This window comes from Letharia columbiana, assembly GCF_014066305.1.
Source record: "Letharia columbiana isolate WasteWater2 chromosome Unknown Sc0000003_s0, whole genome shotgun sequence".
Taxonomy (NCBI): Eukaryota; Fungi; Ascomycota; class Lecanoromycetes; order Lecanorales; family Parmeliaceae; genus Letharia; species Letharia columbiana.
In genome coordinates, this window is record NW_023501039.1 from 1,320,592 (window position 1) to 1,336,782 (window position 16,191).

The 16,191-nt window shown below is 51.8% G+C and overlaps 4 protein-coding genes across 4 annotated transcripts; 1 reads left to right on the forward strand and 3 right to left on the reverse strand.

Moving 5' to 3' along the window:
- Positions 1-94: 94 nt before the first annotated feature.
- On the reverse strand, positions 95-6,714 carry HO173_001904 (uncharacterized protein; the record flags this gene model as incomplete). Its single annotated transcript, XM_037303840.1, has 4 exons — positions 95-4,469; positions 4,553-5,006; positions 5,092-5,962; positions 6,628-6,714. 4 exons carry the CDS (start codon positions 6,712-6,714, stop codon positions 95-97), a joined length of 5,787 nt encoding a protein of 1,928 aa, XP_037169562.1.
- Positions 6,715-7,053: 339 nt separating this feature from the next.
- HO173_001905 (uncharacterized protein) lies at positions 7,054-9,904 on the forward strand (the record flags this gene model as incomplete). Its single annotated transcript, XM_037303841.1, has 2 exons — positions 7,054-9,284; positions 9,340-9,904. 2 exons carry the CDS (start codon positions 7,054-7,056, stop codon positions 9,902-9,904), a joined length of 2,796 nt encoding a protein of 931 aa, XP_037169563.1.
- Positions 9,905-10,293: 389 nt separating this feature from the next.
- HO173_001906 (uncharacterized protein) lies at positions 10,294-11,311 on the reverse strand (the record flags this gene model as incomplete). The annotated part of the gene is made up of 5 exons (XM_037303842.1): positions 10,294-10,340; positions 10,497-10,551; positions 10,628-11,027; positions 11,132-11,217; positions 11,285-11,311. The coding sequence occupies 5 exons, from the start codon at positions 11,309-11,311 to the stop codon at positions 10,294-10,296; spliced, it is 615 nt and encodes a 204-aa protein (XP_037169564.1).
- Positions 11,312-11,787: 476 nt separating this feature from the next.
- HO173_001907 (uncharacterized protein) lies at positions 11,788-15,729 on the reverse strand (the record flags this gene model as incomplete). Its single annotated transcript, XM_037303843.1, has 7 exons — positions 11,788-12,534; positions 12,585-13,293; positions 13,346-13,461; positions 13,510-14,492; positions 14,540-14,593; positions 15,063-15,444; positions 15,544-15,729. 7 exons carry the CDS (start codon positions 15,727-15,729, stop codon positions 11,788-11,790), a joined length of 3,177 nt encoding a protein of 1,058 aa, XP_037169565.1.
- Positions 15,730-16,191: the final 462 nt, after the last annotated feature.

Consider the following 16,191-nt stretch of genomic DNA (forward strand, 5'->3'; position numbering starts at 1 on the left):
TGCCTTCCATAGATAGCAAAGCAATTCCTCCAATAACCCCCAATATGCCCGCGCCCTATCCTCCCACCTGCCTGCCATTCCTTCACTCACGCCATTAATGCAGCAAATTCCGTAACGATGGACTAGCACTCGCCCCATTGGCCAACTCACTCGGCCACCTGTTCTCGCTACCAAAACCCTCGGGAGGAGTCCTCGTCCGTGGAGGCGGACTACCATATTCGAGGTAGGGCCCCTGCGCCGCCCTCGACGATGCACGAGCCTGAGGGACAGAGCCCATCGTCCTGGAAGGTGGGCTATCATAATCAGGGTACGGTCCCTGCGCCGCCCTGGACGCTGGACGAGCCTGGGGGACAGAACCCATCGTCCGGGGAGGTGGGCTACCATATTCCGAGTATGGTCCCAGCGCCGCCCTTGACGATGGAACTGGGGGAGTTATCGTTCTTGGAGGCGGACTGCCGTACTCGGAGTACGGCCCCATCGCCGCCCTTGACGATGGAGCTGGGGGAGGGGTCCTCGCTCTCGGAGGTGGACTACCGTACTCGGGATACGGCCCCATCGCCGCTCTCGATGATGGAGCCTGGGGTGGGGTCCTCGCCCTTGGAGGTGGACTACCATACTCAGGATACGGCCCTCTCGCCGATTGTGAGATGGTCGGGACTGCGAATGGATTCTCTGCCGCCTCAGGTGGGCCGTGAGGTCCCTGCCCATGCTCGCGCATTGATGGCGAACGCATCGGGTGTTGCGGTGGTGGCACATGAGGGCCCCGCATCGCAGGTGGAACATATGGCACCTGATACAAGTTGCCTGAACTGTCTCGCCGATACTGGAAAGATGGTGGCTCGGCGGGTACGCCATTCACTAGATGCGGAACGTGGAACTGAGGTGGTAATCCGCGATGGAGTACCCCTCGCGTATCGCGGTATGTTGGTGTAGGTCCACGATAGCCGGGTTCTGGATACTGGGGAGGCAGCGGGGGTGGAGGGTAATGTTGTGGAGGAGGCGGTGCCACCACAGGAGGTGAGTGCGGTACAACACCATTCGATGCACGTTCTGGGCCGTGATAGTTCTGTGCTGGCTGGTTTGGCCATCCATGATATGGTTCCTGAGTCGTCGGTTGGGGTGTTGATGGCCAGATCAAGTTTACTTGTGGCGAGGACTGTTCAGGCTCAGGTGGAGAGTGATTTTCCGGCTCAAGTGGCTCGGATGGAGGAGGCGTTGGGGTAGGTGGAGGCGTTGGCTCCCTGAGCTTGCGTAAATGACATTTGTGACAGAAGAACTTTGGTGGCTCATCGATATCATTCCCAGATGGCAAGCCCTGCTCTCCAGTTGCGACCCCGTTGGAGCTGTGCCCGGGTGCCGGACCTGAAGCTCTGCTGTCTTCAGCTCCCCCTCCACCAAAATCACCATTAAGCATTGGTGCCGGCTCTGCTTGAGAAGACGAAACAGGCCTACCGGCAGAGTCGCTGTGCGGATCTGAACCATGTCCGTTGACGCATCCGTTTGAAAGTGCATCGGATGGCTGGGAAGATTCGGGGGGCTCAGCGGCGCTTTCAATTACTGTGGGTGCTTTCGTTTCAGAGACGGCTTTGGGCATTATCTCATGCCACTTCGGGCTCGCGTCAGTACCACACATGGCACACTCTTTCGCATCAAGCTTAGCAGTAATCTCTTCGCTCAAATGAACCACACGATCACCGTCTTCGTCAACTTCATCAGACCTAACTGTAAATGTCGACGGCGAGACCCTAGAGCTCCTGGTGGTGGGCGCCGATGATGAAGCTCCAACTGCAACACTAGCTGCAGTGGGATTAGAACCGCGATGATTTGCGCCAACACTTCCAAGCTGTGCTGCAGTCTTTGTCGCGGCATCAACGATAAGCGCCTTGCGCAGCGTTCCGGTCAAAGAGGTGTCAGCCTGCTTGTGGCTGCGAGCAAAGACCTGGAGTGCGTTCAGAGTATCCTGCTGTTCAGACATGAGATGTACGGGATGCTTCGGTGGGTGATCCCTGCAGTAGACGACTGCTGTAGCGTTTCCCACTTCGCCACCCATGCCTACGGTATTGACCGCGTGACTGCGCGAGCTTTTGACGGGATTCAGATCGAAGCCGAGCATACCGCCATATTGCTGTGCGCAAGTCGGGTGAACATTTCCTTGACAGTGGCTGCAATTGATGCAGGCTCCATCGGTTCTTTTGCATAGTTTGCACACTGTATTGTATTTGGCAACGGGAACAGCGCCAAATCCCTCTGCCGGCTCAAGCCTCTGAGGGTCGCCGAATTTTATCTCGGGATGAAAGATCGCACAAACTACATGGACCCAATTGTTGCCCGAAGTTCGCTTGAGAGGCTGACGGGGCTGCTCCGGTCTCCCTTTCGCTTTCTGGTCGCGATGGTACAGCTCGGTAGCGGTGACAACCAGTTCTCGCTCCAACCTTTCCTTTTCACGCTCGCGATCTGTCTTCTTCTTATGAGACACCTTTGGAGGTTCCATGAGTTCCGTGTCAGTATATGCGCGAACGGAACAGAGTACGCAGTCGTAGGTCGTTGAAAGCTGATGCCCAGAATCGTTCGCACACATGTCACAAGTCCACGTTTCTTTTGGTCGCTCTTTCGCAACGCCGTAACAATTTCGGTGTACTGTTAGCCTGCAGTACTTGCACTCAAGGTGTTCGTCGTTCAAGGGTTCGAATTCGTAGCAAACGGCGCAGGGCTGAAGCCTGATTCGGGGCTGTTCAGGTATAAGAGCTGGTTCAGGTGGCTTTTCGATGATCTTCTTTTTCGGAGGCTCGACAGGCACGCCATCTTGGGGTCCCAAAACCACTGGGTTGTCAACGGCTATCTTCTGCTTTTTCTTGGGACCATCCTGCCCTGGATGGATCGTCAAGTTGGGTGGAATTTCCACGCCAACTGATGCTGCCGCTGCCGCAGTGGTGGTGCTCATTCCAATCGAGCTGACCTCGTTGGCACTAACAAGCTCGATTAGGAGTTCCTCGTCAATCCTACGTCTCCATGCTCTACCACCACCACTGGCAACCTTTTTGGCAAGCTCATTTTCGTTCTCCCATTGAATGCCATAACGGCGCCAGAGCATTGCGCAGCGCTGACAGAGCGCAAGCATTAGATGTGCATTCTTGTCTCTGCTGTTTTTGAAGCTGGGGTCAATGGGAACGGTTGTGCCTGGAGCTATTGCAGGTGCTCGGCGCCATTGCGGGGAATGGCGAGTCGCGCAGAATTTGCATTCGAAACCACGCTTCCGCATAGCGGCCTTCTGATTGTCGAAGGCAGAATCGTCGACATCATCTGCAACATCATCTGCAAGCTTGGAGTCTACCTGTTGAGCCTGCTTTTTCCCCTTTCGTCCTTCGTAGTTGCCCCATACCTGCTTACCAAGGGGAGTCTTCTTCCACATGTAGTAAATTCGAACAATGGTACCGTGCTTCTGGTGTTTCCCAACATGCCTAGAGATAGCTCGTAACTCCGATCCGTATCTGCTGACACCATCTACAAACTTATTCCAGTCTTCTGGCGAAAGCTCTGGCTCCTTGAGGTCCTTGAGAGTCACCCTTCGAAGCTGTTGCAGTGCCTTCTCACTCTGGTAACCGTTTGCAGTTAATAGTTCTAGCGCTTTGTCAAGGAAATTGGTGTTGTGTCCTGCGAGGCCATCGATCAGCGTAGGGGCCAAATGCCTAGCGCGAACCATGTAATCATCAACCATCTTTTCGTGCTCAACAGACCCAAGACGATTTTCAGAGTCATCCCCTCCTCTTGTTGACGTCTCGCCAACTTCAGGCATTCGAAAATTCAGCTGAGCCGTGTTTCTAGGATCTCCAACGGGATAGTCTTCTCCCCGTGCAACATACCCAAGTGGCTCATCCATGACCCACTTCGGACGCTTCTCCTTTGTGACTTTATCAGCCTCGAGCGCTGCGACTGTCTCTTTGGTCAACTTGGCGTCCTTTTTATGACTGGTTCCCTTCATGTATTTTTTTTTGATATCTGCAGGCTTGACGAACTCCACAGGTTGGCCCTGCCATACCTGCACATTTGCCTGATGTTTGGGCCCCAATCGAGAACTAGCTCGCGGATATATGCGATCATCGTAGTCGAGGGCATCTTCTACCCGGCAGTGAATGCCCAGGTATCGATATGGCCAGAGCTTCGCTTGCGCAATCTGCTCTGCTGTTGGTGGTCGAGATCCAGGATTCTGGGTATCTGCATCGTGTGAACCGCGGCCGTGGGCAGGATCCGCATGCTCATCTTCCTCCTCATCAATGACCTCCTCTTCCTCTCCTTCCATAACCTTTTCACCAACGATTGGGGTATTTCGGGCTTCGAGCTTCTTTTCCTGCTTGCGACTGCACGGTCCACATGACCATCCAAATCCACGAGCTGGCTTCTTGAGTAATGGTGGTCGCACACAGTTCATATGATAGGTGTTCTTGCAAACGGCACAATCCACTGAATCATTGCTGTTGACTATGGTTAGCGGTATGTCGGTCAAAGACGGTCTGGATGCACTTGCCTAGCACAATATCCCTGGCATCGCTTGCACGATTTGATAGCGCTGGTCAACTCTTTGCCTCGCCCTATCTCCACGATAACAAATTTCCACCGTTCATCCAAAACCTTTTTGACCTTGGCAGGAACGTTGATTACTTGACTTGTAGGAATGACTTCATAGTAGCGGTGTATATAGCGATCGAATAACTTCTCATACCAGAAGGAATCCTGCATCTTCCTGTACTGATCTAGGTCTTGTATGTCGTTTCTATGCGTGATGTGGCATTTTCCTCTCAAAGATGTTATAGGGCATGTATCGGACTGCATTGACGCAAAGACCACTCGAGTGTCATTGACTTTGCGTTGCATATCTCGTGGGCGGAGATACCAATTGACGCGCAATGCGTCAACAGGTTGACTGAGGTCGTTGTCGATATGGAGGAATTCCATTACCCGCGCCAAGTAGTATGGCTCGCCAGGAGGTTCGCATACCAGATACACTTGATCTGTACAGAAGTCAGCGACCGGACGATTTGGTTTGACATCTGTGCATCGTCCGCTACGAAGGAACAGCCAGAACATTGGACGTACCGTTGACCGCTAAGACCGTTCCATCGTCAGCCTTCAACTTTCCGTTCTTGAGATAGCCTCGACAGTTTTCGAAAGTCATCAAATTCGTCTCTCTGGATGCCTTGGGGTTTGGAACACCCGCTGTCCTTCGCGCTATGCCAGGTGCAGGAGTTTGAGTTGCGGCCGGGGAGATATGCGATGAGGCAGGCACATTTCCGGGTGCTTTGCGCTTTCTTGATGGCGCCGGAGGTGCGGTATTGGGTTCAGGATTGACAGAAAAGCTCGACATCCCGGGAAGGTGATCTTTTGGAACGCTTGGAATTGCTGTTTTGGTGTTCGTCGGTGGTGCTATGGGCGCCGTGGTTGATGAACGACGAATGTTAGCGGCTGATGGCTTATCGCCGTCTCCTAATTGTGCAGTGTTGGGTATGGAAGGTCCTGTGCCAGCATGTGGTCTTTTGGTAGAGCTCCACTCGTATTCCATCTCGAGTTCCCGATCTTCGGCATAGTTGATTCGTGAACTTCCTGTTCTATTCCGAGACCTCGTGCCGTACGGAGAGGCCCCTGTTGCATCCATGGTATTGTTAATTTGTTGATCCGACGGCATGGACGAGGAGGATGATGTTGCGGTCATTGGTTGCGAGTCGAGAGTCGACGACTTAGCCACAGAGTGGGTGGGCAGACGTGGATTGTGTTGAGGCGACTTGGAGGATACGCGTGGTGGCAGCGAAGCAAAGCCTGATTCATTTTTCGCACTGGCGGGGCGTGAATGAGGTGCAGGATGTTTCGGTGGATCTGCCATGGCCGGCCTATCAAATTTTGCAGAGCCATTATCATCCGCCATGCCTGCAGCCGAGCTGTCCTCGCAGGTAATTCCTACGAGGACAACCGCCTTGATTGATCAGGTATTGCTGGATGGGTGATGCTACATTTGCGAAGGGGGCACATTAAGTATGTATGAAAGACGGGGAAAAGTGTGGAAGAGGACGATGCCTGCTTGTGGCCAGCATGTGATCTGTGGAGGAAAGTCTCGCGCTTGTACTGAGGGACCGATGCGGCTCCTGAGCAGGTCACCAAATATCCTGAGGGTTTTTACTGGAGAGCAGCTTATAGTGATCGCGTGTGTATTTAATGTTAGAGCGCAGGGGGGGAGCTATTAGAGCGAATAATGACCGAGGAAGGAATTGATGGGAGAAAAAGAGAGCCGGCGGGGGGGGAGGAGGGGGAGAAGTATGAGGTTGAGGACAAAAGACTTGAAGGCAAAGCTGGTGAAGGATAAAGTAAAGTAAAGTGTCTATGGCCTTTGGCTTTGGGCTTCGGCTCGTTAGGCGTAAGACATTTTGGCGCGCCGCTAAAAAAGATGCCTGCCATTGCCAAAAATTCCCCCTCCACTCGTCCCTTACTCTTCCTTGTTGGATGTTCAACTTGATACGAGACTCCAACTCCAATTCATTCGACTTCCTGCGAGAACTTCGGCATATATGTAAGATCCTTTTTGGTGGTCTTGCTAGCAATCACATATTGCTACAGAGCTATATTCTCCTTGGAACCATTTACCGGACTGCTGCTGCTGCTGAAGCCTGCCTTTCCCCACCAATCTCGCTGTCGCATGTCAGTAAGCTTACCGACAACCTGATATTCCATTTTTCCTAGCTTCACAATGCATCGAGGAGCTTAGAAGCTGAATTTCTATGACCACGGCGCAAAGTCAAGTGTTCGCTGTCCTCTCAGTTCCCTTTCAGTGCCTGTCTCATAGGCCAGACGTTTTTTAGGCCCAATTCGGTTAGAGTCGAATTGGCCCGCGTCATCTCTTGGCAGAAACTCCGAACCCCTCTGGTGCCTCGGAGCTGTACCGTAGTTAATAAGGTAAACAGAAGAAATCATCGCCAACTCTTCCGCTCCTTCATTATTCCTTCATCATTCATCCTCTTCGCATTTCTCTCTCCGGCGCTTTGGAGTCATGAGCTTTCGTTACCATGTTCTATGGCTTCTTTAGCAATGGCGCAACCCGGTGGTGCCGGCTGGACAACCACCATCGACTTTGTCCACCAACAGCAATACAACACCAAATCTTTGCATGGCATCAAACGTTCTCATAACGAAATGCGTGCAATTTCACCTAACAACCACAACGGTGCATTTCAGGATATCATCCCTGCTCAAGAAGTCTTCAAGCGCCAACGGCTGCATGCAGGTGGCAAGAACCGCATTGAAGCTAGCAGGATATGCAGTGTTACTAGCGGCCCAGACATTTTGAACAACGAACAACCCTCAAGGCAGATATCGGCATCCACCCCAGGACCATCACAGAGTCCGCTGCTTCTGTTGTCTCATCCACGCTACTGTCTCCCAGAAAGATTGGTCAGCAATTTTGCTTCGTTGGGAATCAATAGCATCTACCCGTGGCAATCGTCCTGTCTTTTGGGACGTGGACTGTTAAATGGCGAGAAGAACCTGGTTTACACCGCTCCAACCGGTGGCGGAAAGTCTCTTGTGGCTGATGTGCTCATGTTGAAAAGAGTAATTGAAGATCCCACCAAGAAAGCCATCTTGGTGCTTCCGTATGTGGCTTTGGTGCAGGAGAAGCTCAAATGGCTCAGGAAGATTGTCGACGGTGTGGAAAAAAAGAGTGTCAGCTTCGGAAGCCAGACCAGCACGCAGCTTCCTGCATGGCGCAGACCCCACAATAGCTCAGTGCGCGTCGTGGGTTTTTTTGGAGGAAGCAAAGCACGAGCTTCATGGTCCGACGTCGATGTGGCCGTTTGCACTATCGAAAAGGCAAATGCGCTCGTCAATACGGCCATTGAAGAGTGCACTATCAATGATCTAGGAGTTGTTGTTTTGGATGAGCTTCACATGATTAACGATGATCATCGAGGCTATCTAATGGAGCTAGTAGCCAGCAAGCTCCTGAGCTTGGAGCGGTCAGTGCAGATAGTGGGAATGAGTGCGACTTTAACGAATGTAGAAGTTTTGGCAAATTGGCTAGACGCGAAGTATTACAGCACGAAGTATGTACCTGTCCCTATTGAGGAATACTTGGTCTACGACCGCTCTATCTACCCTGTCTCAACTTCCAATGCGTTTTTGAAGACTGCCAGCCAACTCAATTCGACTCAGCCTTTTCCGGTTGTCTCTCCTTCACGAATGATTCAAATATCTGAGCATAACGAGCTCAAGAACCCGTTAACTAACGCTGTCGTTTCTTTGGCCGTTGAGACTGCAAAGGCTGGCTATGGTGCCTTGATCTTTTGCAGTGGCCGCCAGGGATGTCAGTCGACTGCTTCCTTGGTCAGTGAAGCGATGCCTATCCTTTCCGATGTGGACGAGAAGATGCTGGATCGAAGGAAAGACGTAATCAGTGAACTTCGAAGCCTACCAGTAGGTCTCGACGATACGTTGGACAAGACTGTGATGAAAGGAGTCGCTTTCCATCATGCCGGCCTCACTGTCGAGGAGCGAGACATAGTTGCCGAAGCCTACGATAAGGGCGTCATCAGCGTCATCGTAGCCACATGCAGCCTTGCGGCAGGCATCAATCTGCCAGCGAGAAGAGTCATACTCCAAGGAGCCAGGATGGGCCGGGACCTCATCGGGCCAGCCATGCTCAGGCAAATGAGAGGTCGAGCTGGTCGCAAAGGCAAAGATGAGATTGGCGAAAGCTATCTCTGTTGCCAGAAGGCTGATCTTGAAGAGGTAGCGCAGCTACTCGAGGCCGACCTTCCCATGGTGGAGAGTAGTCTGACGCCCGAAAAGCGTGGCATTAAGAGGGCCCTCTTGGAAGTCATAACAGTTCGGCTCGCCACGCATACTGGCGCCATCCAGGAGTATGTTCCGAAGACTTTGCTCTATCACACCATGGATCGAGTATTGTTAGACACCATGGTGTCGAAAACACTAGAAGAGCTCATAGAAGATGGACTTGTTACTATGGACAATTTCGGTAGCTACGAAGCTACTCTCCTGAGTCAAGCTACAGTCGCTTCGTGCCTGACTCCCGAAGATGGCATCTTTTTACATGGCGAGCTTCGTCGGGCTCTCCGAGCCTTCGTTATGGATGGAGAAATGCACATTTTCTACACCTTCACACCACTTTACAGCTCCCAGACAGACATCAACTGGCCCATCTTCCGTCGAGAAATGGAAAACCTGGATGAGAGCGGCGTTCGAGTTCTCGAATTTGTAGGCGTCAATCCAGGCCTGGTCAACCGAATGTAAAGCATCCCCAGCCTTGCTCCCACAACCCCTTTTTAACATACCACCAAACAGGGCAAACAGCGCGAAATCCCTCCCCGAAACCACGCCCTCAGAAATCCACGCCGCCCGAATCTACCGCCGCTTCTACGCCGCCCTTCAGCTCCGCGACCTCTGCAACGAAACACCCATCCACCTCGTCGCTCGCAAATTCGAAGTTCCCCGCGGGTTTGTGCAGACTCTCGCCCAAATCTGCGAAGGTTTCGCAGCGGGCATGATCAAATTCTGCGACAGAATGGGCTGGGGAATGCTCAAAGCCGCTCTCGAGCACATGATCGACCGCCTGAAAGCCGGGGCGAAAGCTGATTTGTTAGACTTGGCGAAGATTCCGTTCGTGAAGAGTAGGACCGCGAGGGTATTTTGGGAGAATGGGTACAAGGGTCTGAGGACCATGGCGGAGGCTGAGGCGAAGGATTTGGTGCCGATATTGCTGCTGGCGCAGCCGAAGAAGTCGCGGTTGGATGCAGGTGAGGAGGCCAAGTATCATCAGAAGTTGCTGTTGAAAGCGGAGATTATCGTTGGAGCTGCGAATAGACTGTGGGAGAGACAGCAGCAAGTTGAGCTCGAAGCGGACATTTGAAATCGGACGAAAGAATTCGAAAGTCTAGCAATTCGGACATTTCCAAGCAGTACGAATGCCCACAACTGACGGATCAAAACCATGAGGCCTCAGTAAATATTTGCATGCTTTAACTTTATTTACAAGATCACACACTTGAAAGGCAAACCACAGGGACCACTTTCCTTTTTCTCGGCAACAGGTTCCGCAGCAGGCGCACCTTCGCTCTTGTTGACATGATCCGGATCGTTTGTTCCGACAGTCGTTGCCTTTGTCCCATCGCTAGCACCATTACCAGCACCAGTAGTTCCGCTTGTTGCTGTCGTTCCTACCGCAGCTACGGGTTCCTGTTGGTTGGACGAAGGAGCAGCCGCGGTATTGGCGACGACCCCGCCGGACGGATCATCTAGTCATGCGAAGTTGACCTTCGACACAGCCTTGTAGAAGGACTCGCCCTCTACGCAGATATCGAAGTCAGCATTGTTTCATCGGTGCAGAATTTTCAAGTTGCAAGACAGGTCTCGGGAGCAGATGTGTCTTCTGGCTCCCGAAACATGTCTTGCGACTCGACTTAAGTAGCAAATAGGGAGGATCAGCTCCGAAATGTACGTACGTGTCTTGGCTAGGCTAAGTTCCTGCTCGGTAGGCATGCGCGAGCCGTCAGCACCCTAAGAAAGCACATTAGTCAAGGCATCCCTTGTGCGTTTGCCAAGAGGCGTTAGCTGGACATGAATGGAAACTCACGGCAAAAGTCCCTGCACCCCACGGAGTACCACCCCTCACCTCCTCCAAATTCGCCAACGTCGCAAACGCCGTGGCGTAACCCAACGGTACATAGATCATGCCATGGTGCGTGAAAGTGCTCATAGCCGCCAACGCCGTGCTCTCCTGTCCTCCTCCCTGAGAGGCGGTACTGATGAAGACACCAACATATTTCCCGTAGTATCCGCCAGTCTGCCACTGCTTGCCAGTCTGGTCCCAGAAGGCTTTCCACTGGGTAGGGAAGTTGCCATAACGGGTGGGAATGCCAAGGAGGAAGGCGTCATATTTTTCAAGCTCGTCGGGGGTGATGAAGGGGATGGAGCTGGATTGGCCGGGTGCGTGCATCTTGGAGAGGACCTCTTCGGGGAGGGTCTCCTTGACTCTAGAAGAGGAAAAGCAGGTCAATTTCGCTCTCTTGCGCACCGAGAGGGAGTCAAGTGTTCTCTGGCCCAAGTCGTTGTGCTTGGAATTGGAGTGGGGACGCACTGGTAGACATCGGCCTTGCCTCCGGCGGCTTCAATGCCTGATTTTTCTGCTTCGGCGATCTTTCCGATATGGCCGTACATGGAATACTGTATCAATTGAATCAGTAGATAAGGAAGGTGATGGATAGTGGTAGTGGGGGGTTGGAGGACGAACGTAAACAATGGCGATACGCGGAGCCATGTTTGCGAATTGAGCAGACGTTGATTTTTGGTACGATTGAGATTGATATGAATTGAGGTGACTGAGCTCTCAGATGAAGATAGAGTAGAGAGAGGTAAAGAGTAAAAAGTGAAAGCAAAAGAGGTTTGAGGGGCCCCTCGATGATTATATCATGAACCCGGCCAATCTGCCGGCCCCACCAAAGACTGCCCCGCTGCCGTTGCTTGCTAATGATGAGTAAAGCACCACAAATCAACCTCCACCCCCACCCCCCCCCCGCCTCCTATTAGAAGTTGTGCATTGTGCGGCTGTGCCTTGCATAAGTGCAATGTTCCCGACACGCTAATAATGCACCAGCGTCGCAAAAGATTTCGCCGGGCTTGGTGGACGGCAGCAAGATCAAAACATACTTTAGGTACAACGCAACAGCTGCTATCTACCTTACCTACTCGTAGTATAGGCAGAACTTCCTTCGTAAGCTATTGTTCATCTGCAATCTACCCATCTTCGACACCCTTTGCTGCTCCAAAACGGCCACCGAATCCAGTCAAGTCCCTTTTAAAAAACTTCCCGATATTCCTCAAATTTTCGTTCAGATTTCCGGGTGCAATAGCTTCTCTCCCACCATCAGGAGACTGTGGTCGGCGATTTTGCGGCGGCGGACTCGCCATTCTTGAATCAGCGGGCGTACTCAACATGCTCGAGCCTAAGGCCGGAGTGCCAAAGCGGTCTACACCGTCTCTAGCAGCCGTCATGATTGCACTGCCAAAAGTAGAGGGATCAAAGCGGCCAGGTAGATTCGAGGTGCTCAGGCTTGCAGCAGAGGAGAGTGAGCCAATGCCTGTAGGGATGGGAACGCCTCCGCCAACACTACCGCTACCCCCTCCGACCACTAAGGGGGTGAGAAGCGGGGACGACTGCTGAAGGTCCTCGTTCCTTGGAGAGGCGCGATGAGCTTGGAATAGCTCGACTAAATGCGCTTGGTCTGGCTTTCGGATGCCTTTGAGATCGAGTATCTTGCGGAAGTTGGCATCGGATTTGTCGGCAATGTGGATGAGGTACGCTTGAACAAGCGCTTCCGGTGGGGAGGGACGCACTTGCAGCGTCTTCAGGATAGGGTCGACGCGGGACATAGCTTGCGAGACGCGCTTGATATAACTAGATGGAGCCGCTGTCTTTGGCGGCGAGTTGGAGGTGAGTAAGTCTTCAAAGCCTTTCTTCAGGACGTAGATGTCTAGCAGCATCTGGTTTGCTTCAGCAAAGGATCTTTTGACAAGCTCATAGGGCTTGTTACCTGTTCAGCGCCGACTTCCGAGATAGGCTTGCACTGGAAGATGTTGGCGACATAAGCATTCGCTGTCAGCTCAACGACGTTATCGCAGAACGCCCTCGCGTATTGCTGCTTATGTAGCATGCCCAGAATTTCTCCGGCTCTTGACTTAACCCGTTGAAGCATCTCGGCGACATACGAGCTCTGATCTCCAACGCTCTCCATTTTGCTCCACCCAGTGTTGCGCATCTCTCGCCATGTGGGCTCAATGTCGAGTTCCACCTTGCGTACCAGGGCACGGACCGTTGCACTTGCGATGCCCATAAAAGCATCTGCCTGACTCTGAAGATCAATACTAGTTTTCAGATCATGGTCAATGCGACTTTTGATCTTTTCTTCGAGTTGTGTACTAGTGTTGAAGCAGTAGTCCGCAGTATTCAGGACAAGTACAATGTCCTCGATCTGTGGCGTCCTTGACGGCGTTTGCCCACTCGGACGTTCGCTGATGTAATAGAGAAGGATTTGTTGCGCGTACTGATCTAGATATTTGGCGAATACCTTTGTCAACTCTACAAGTCTTGCACCAGAAGACAGCTTAGCACATTGAGCTAACGTCAACCTATAGAAGCTGAACAACTCAGTGGATGACGATATAACCATCTGTGGAGAGAAGTCCTCGTCCGGCTGTCGTGGTGGTTGAGCACGATACTTCGGGATCATTGTAGAGAGATGCCTGAAAATTTCAGCGGGTCTCCATTTATTTAATGATGCATGGAGAGACGTACTTGTCCTGTGATTCTACCCATAGGCTTAGATAAGGTTCGAAAGCCTCGGAGATGGCCTGACTGAAAATTGGCGATTTCTCGTCGTTCGAGCTCAAGGTGTCCATAGAGGCGCGAGACTACAGGAAAGTCAGCCAATGACAACCGTAATCGAATCCAGCACCAACTGTACTAGTGAACCGTCGCTCAAGGCCATGCTCGAAGTCCAAAGTCTCCTGAAGACAAGAAAGCAGAAGGTCCACATCCAATGTCTGCCCGTCTGCTCTCCGCATGGACTTCTGCAATATGCCCCTGAAGTCCTCTCTTGTAGTCTCACAAAAGGCATTGGCCAACAGCTCGTTGACACGCCAAAACGGAGGAAACATGGCCGCATGCTCGTCATCGTAGGTTTTGAGCAATCTCTTGAACCAGGAATATCTTCTCGAGATGTTGTCCAATGACCCTGCCTCCTCACTGCCTCTGAACAATTGTCGATATTCTCGTAGCTGCGTGTTGCAATACCATGTTATGAGCCTCGCTCGGGCGTTTTCCCCCAAAGCATCCATGACCGAGCAAGCCTCCGCCAGCATGCCTTTCCGCTGTCCTATCTCACCCTTGGCAAACGTGACCTCGAAGTCCTCGCAAACCTGCTCCAACATTTCCCTCTGTAGATCTGACACGTTTTTGCTGAGCGTAGCAATCTGATCGATCGAGCGGTACGATTTGAAGTGGGCCATGAGCTGTATCACAGCCTGTAGAAGCTGGGCACATTCTCGGTATTGGCGAGAGCTACTGAGTCCCCGGAGCTGTTCGTAGGCCGTAGTAAGCATTTGTAGTCGTTTCAGAGCCGTCATAGAAAGTGTAAGGTTCCTCTTTGTATTATCAAGCCGTTTGATGTCGGCCGTCATCTCTGTTATCGCTCCTTCGGTCTCAATGGCTCGCTGCCGAACTCCCTCCACTTTCTGGAAGAGCTCGCCGAGATCATTCTGAGCGGTCTGTATACGCTTGACGCTTTCGACATCGGAAGCCGACTGCTGCTGCACATGGGCAGAGATCTCTTGGTCGAGTTCATGTTGGTAGATGCGTAGGGCTCTGGAGGTTTTTGAGACGGAAGAGAGGCTTGAAGGGTGCGAAAAGATGTTGTCTAGATGATGGATTACTTGGAAATCTTCTGTGAGATGTCAGCTCAGCATAAATCTCTTGTGCTTCTTATAGTACCAGCATCCAAGGAACTCAGAGGTGCCGTGTCCACGTTCAGCTGCGGCATGGAGCCTGCCAACCCATGAGCGAGCTTAAGACTTCTAACGCGATAGAAAGTAGTGTTCAAGCCCTTGAGAAAACATGAAAGGCTTTATAGAGGGTGGAAAGGGTATTGAGGCTCAGAAGAATGAAAAATTCTCTTCTGATGTAGTAAGTCAGGTGTTTCTCCGAATCGACTGGGGATTATTTATTACAGGGGGTAGCATATTGGGTCTACAAGATTCAAGAAGAGTGAATTGAATTGGAATAGTTTGGTTTGAATTGATAACTCAGGGTCTGGTTCGATTAACAACAACACGAGCAGGGCAGTAGAGAACTTCCCCTTCTGTCAATCTCCGGCTCTTCCAACAGAATCTCACAGAAGCAGACAAACCAGAACGCAAAGGTGCTATCATGATCCCGCCCCCCCACCTCCACTAGGCACATGTAAAGCACATGTCATCCAGGTCTGAGTAGCTAACGACACTGTTTGCAACCTTACCTACCCCCGGTATGAGACTCTCCGGTGTCGGAGAAGTCAGCAACCCGCCAAGCTCCTGATTGCAATAGAAACCACAGTCCTGCGTCACGTTATATAATGTCAGAAAATCAGAAGCCTGTCCCGGCACTCTTCTCTTCTGTCCATTGAAACCGAATGTGCTCGCTGATGGTTTGCTATGGTCGACATTGTCCACGTCCTCTTTGAATCTGTAGCAAAATTTGTTGCCGTCAAGGTATTCTGTACAGACCTCCTTCTGTTTGCTGATGTGGTCCATACATTTGGCGGGCTTTGTACCATTGGAGTTGTGAGGCGCTGACGAGGTGCAATTGACTGAGATGGAGTAGTTGCGGCTCAGATGGTAGTTCCAGTAGTTGAACAGGTACTATCAGAGATATCGGAGTTAGCAAAGTACACACTCCTATGACATGCCCTCGGGCTACTGAGTTGGTTGGAAGAGGGAACATGGACTTTGAACACGTACGTAGTAGCCGAAGGTAGCATCTGGCGATAATGGATCGGGACTCTGACAGTAGCATTGCGTGACGTTGAGAACATCGCCCACTGGATCAGAGGGAAACAGGGTGTGGAGGTCTGTCCCCTTGAGGGTCTGAGTAGCGGTCGTGAGCAGAGGAAGCATGAATGCGAGGAGCATCATGAGCGGAGACATAGTCGGTCAGGGGAGACACGGATGGCAAGCTGATAGTGTTGCGGTGCTCTCAAGCTGGTAGAGACTAGCGACGAGGGCCTCTCACTGCATATCCTTATCAGCTTGACCATGAAAGCGGTTTGACATGGCATACAGATTGGCTAATTCTGATCTGGAGCTGATCAGAGACGTTGCCTCGAGACACAACTGGAGAGTGCTTATACTGGAATGCTCTGGTGGAGGTCAAGCAAACTGCAGAATGGAGACAGTCCGCGTGTTGGTAGCAAAGACAAACGTTAGCTTGAGCAGCAGAGTAGAATGAAGTAATAATAACGTTGTGCTGTCGAAGCCGATTGTAGCAGATACTCGGTCCTTGTCCTGCGGTGGAATGATTGTATGTAAGAGAGTGGAAGAAAGACCGTGACTTCATACAATTTAAAGGATTACAGGATCGTCATGGAGACAAGGTCTGCACTTTCCGAA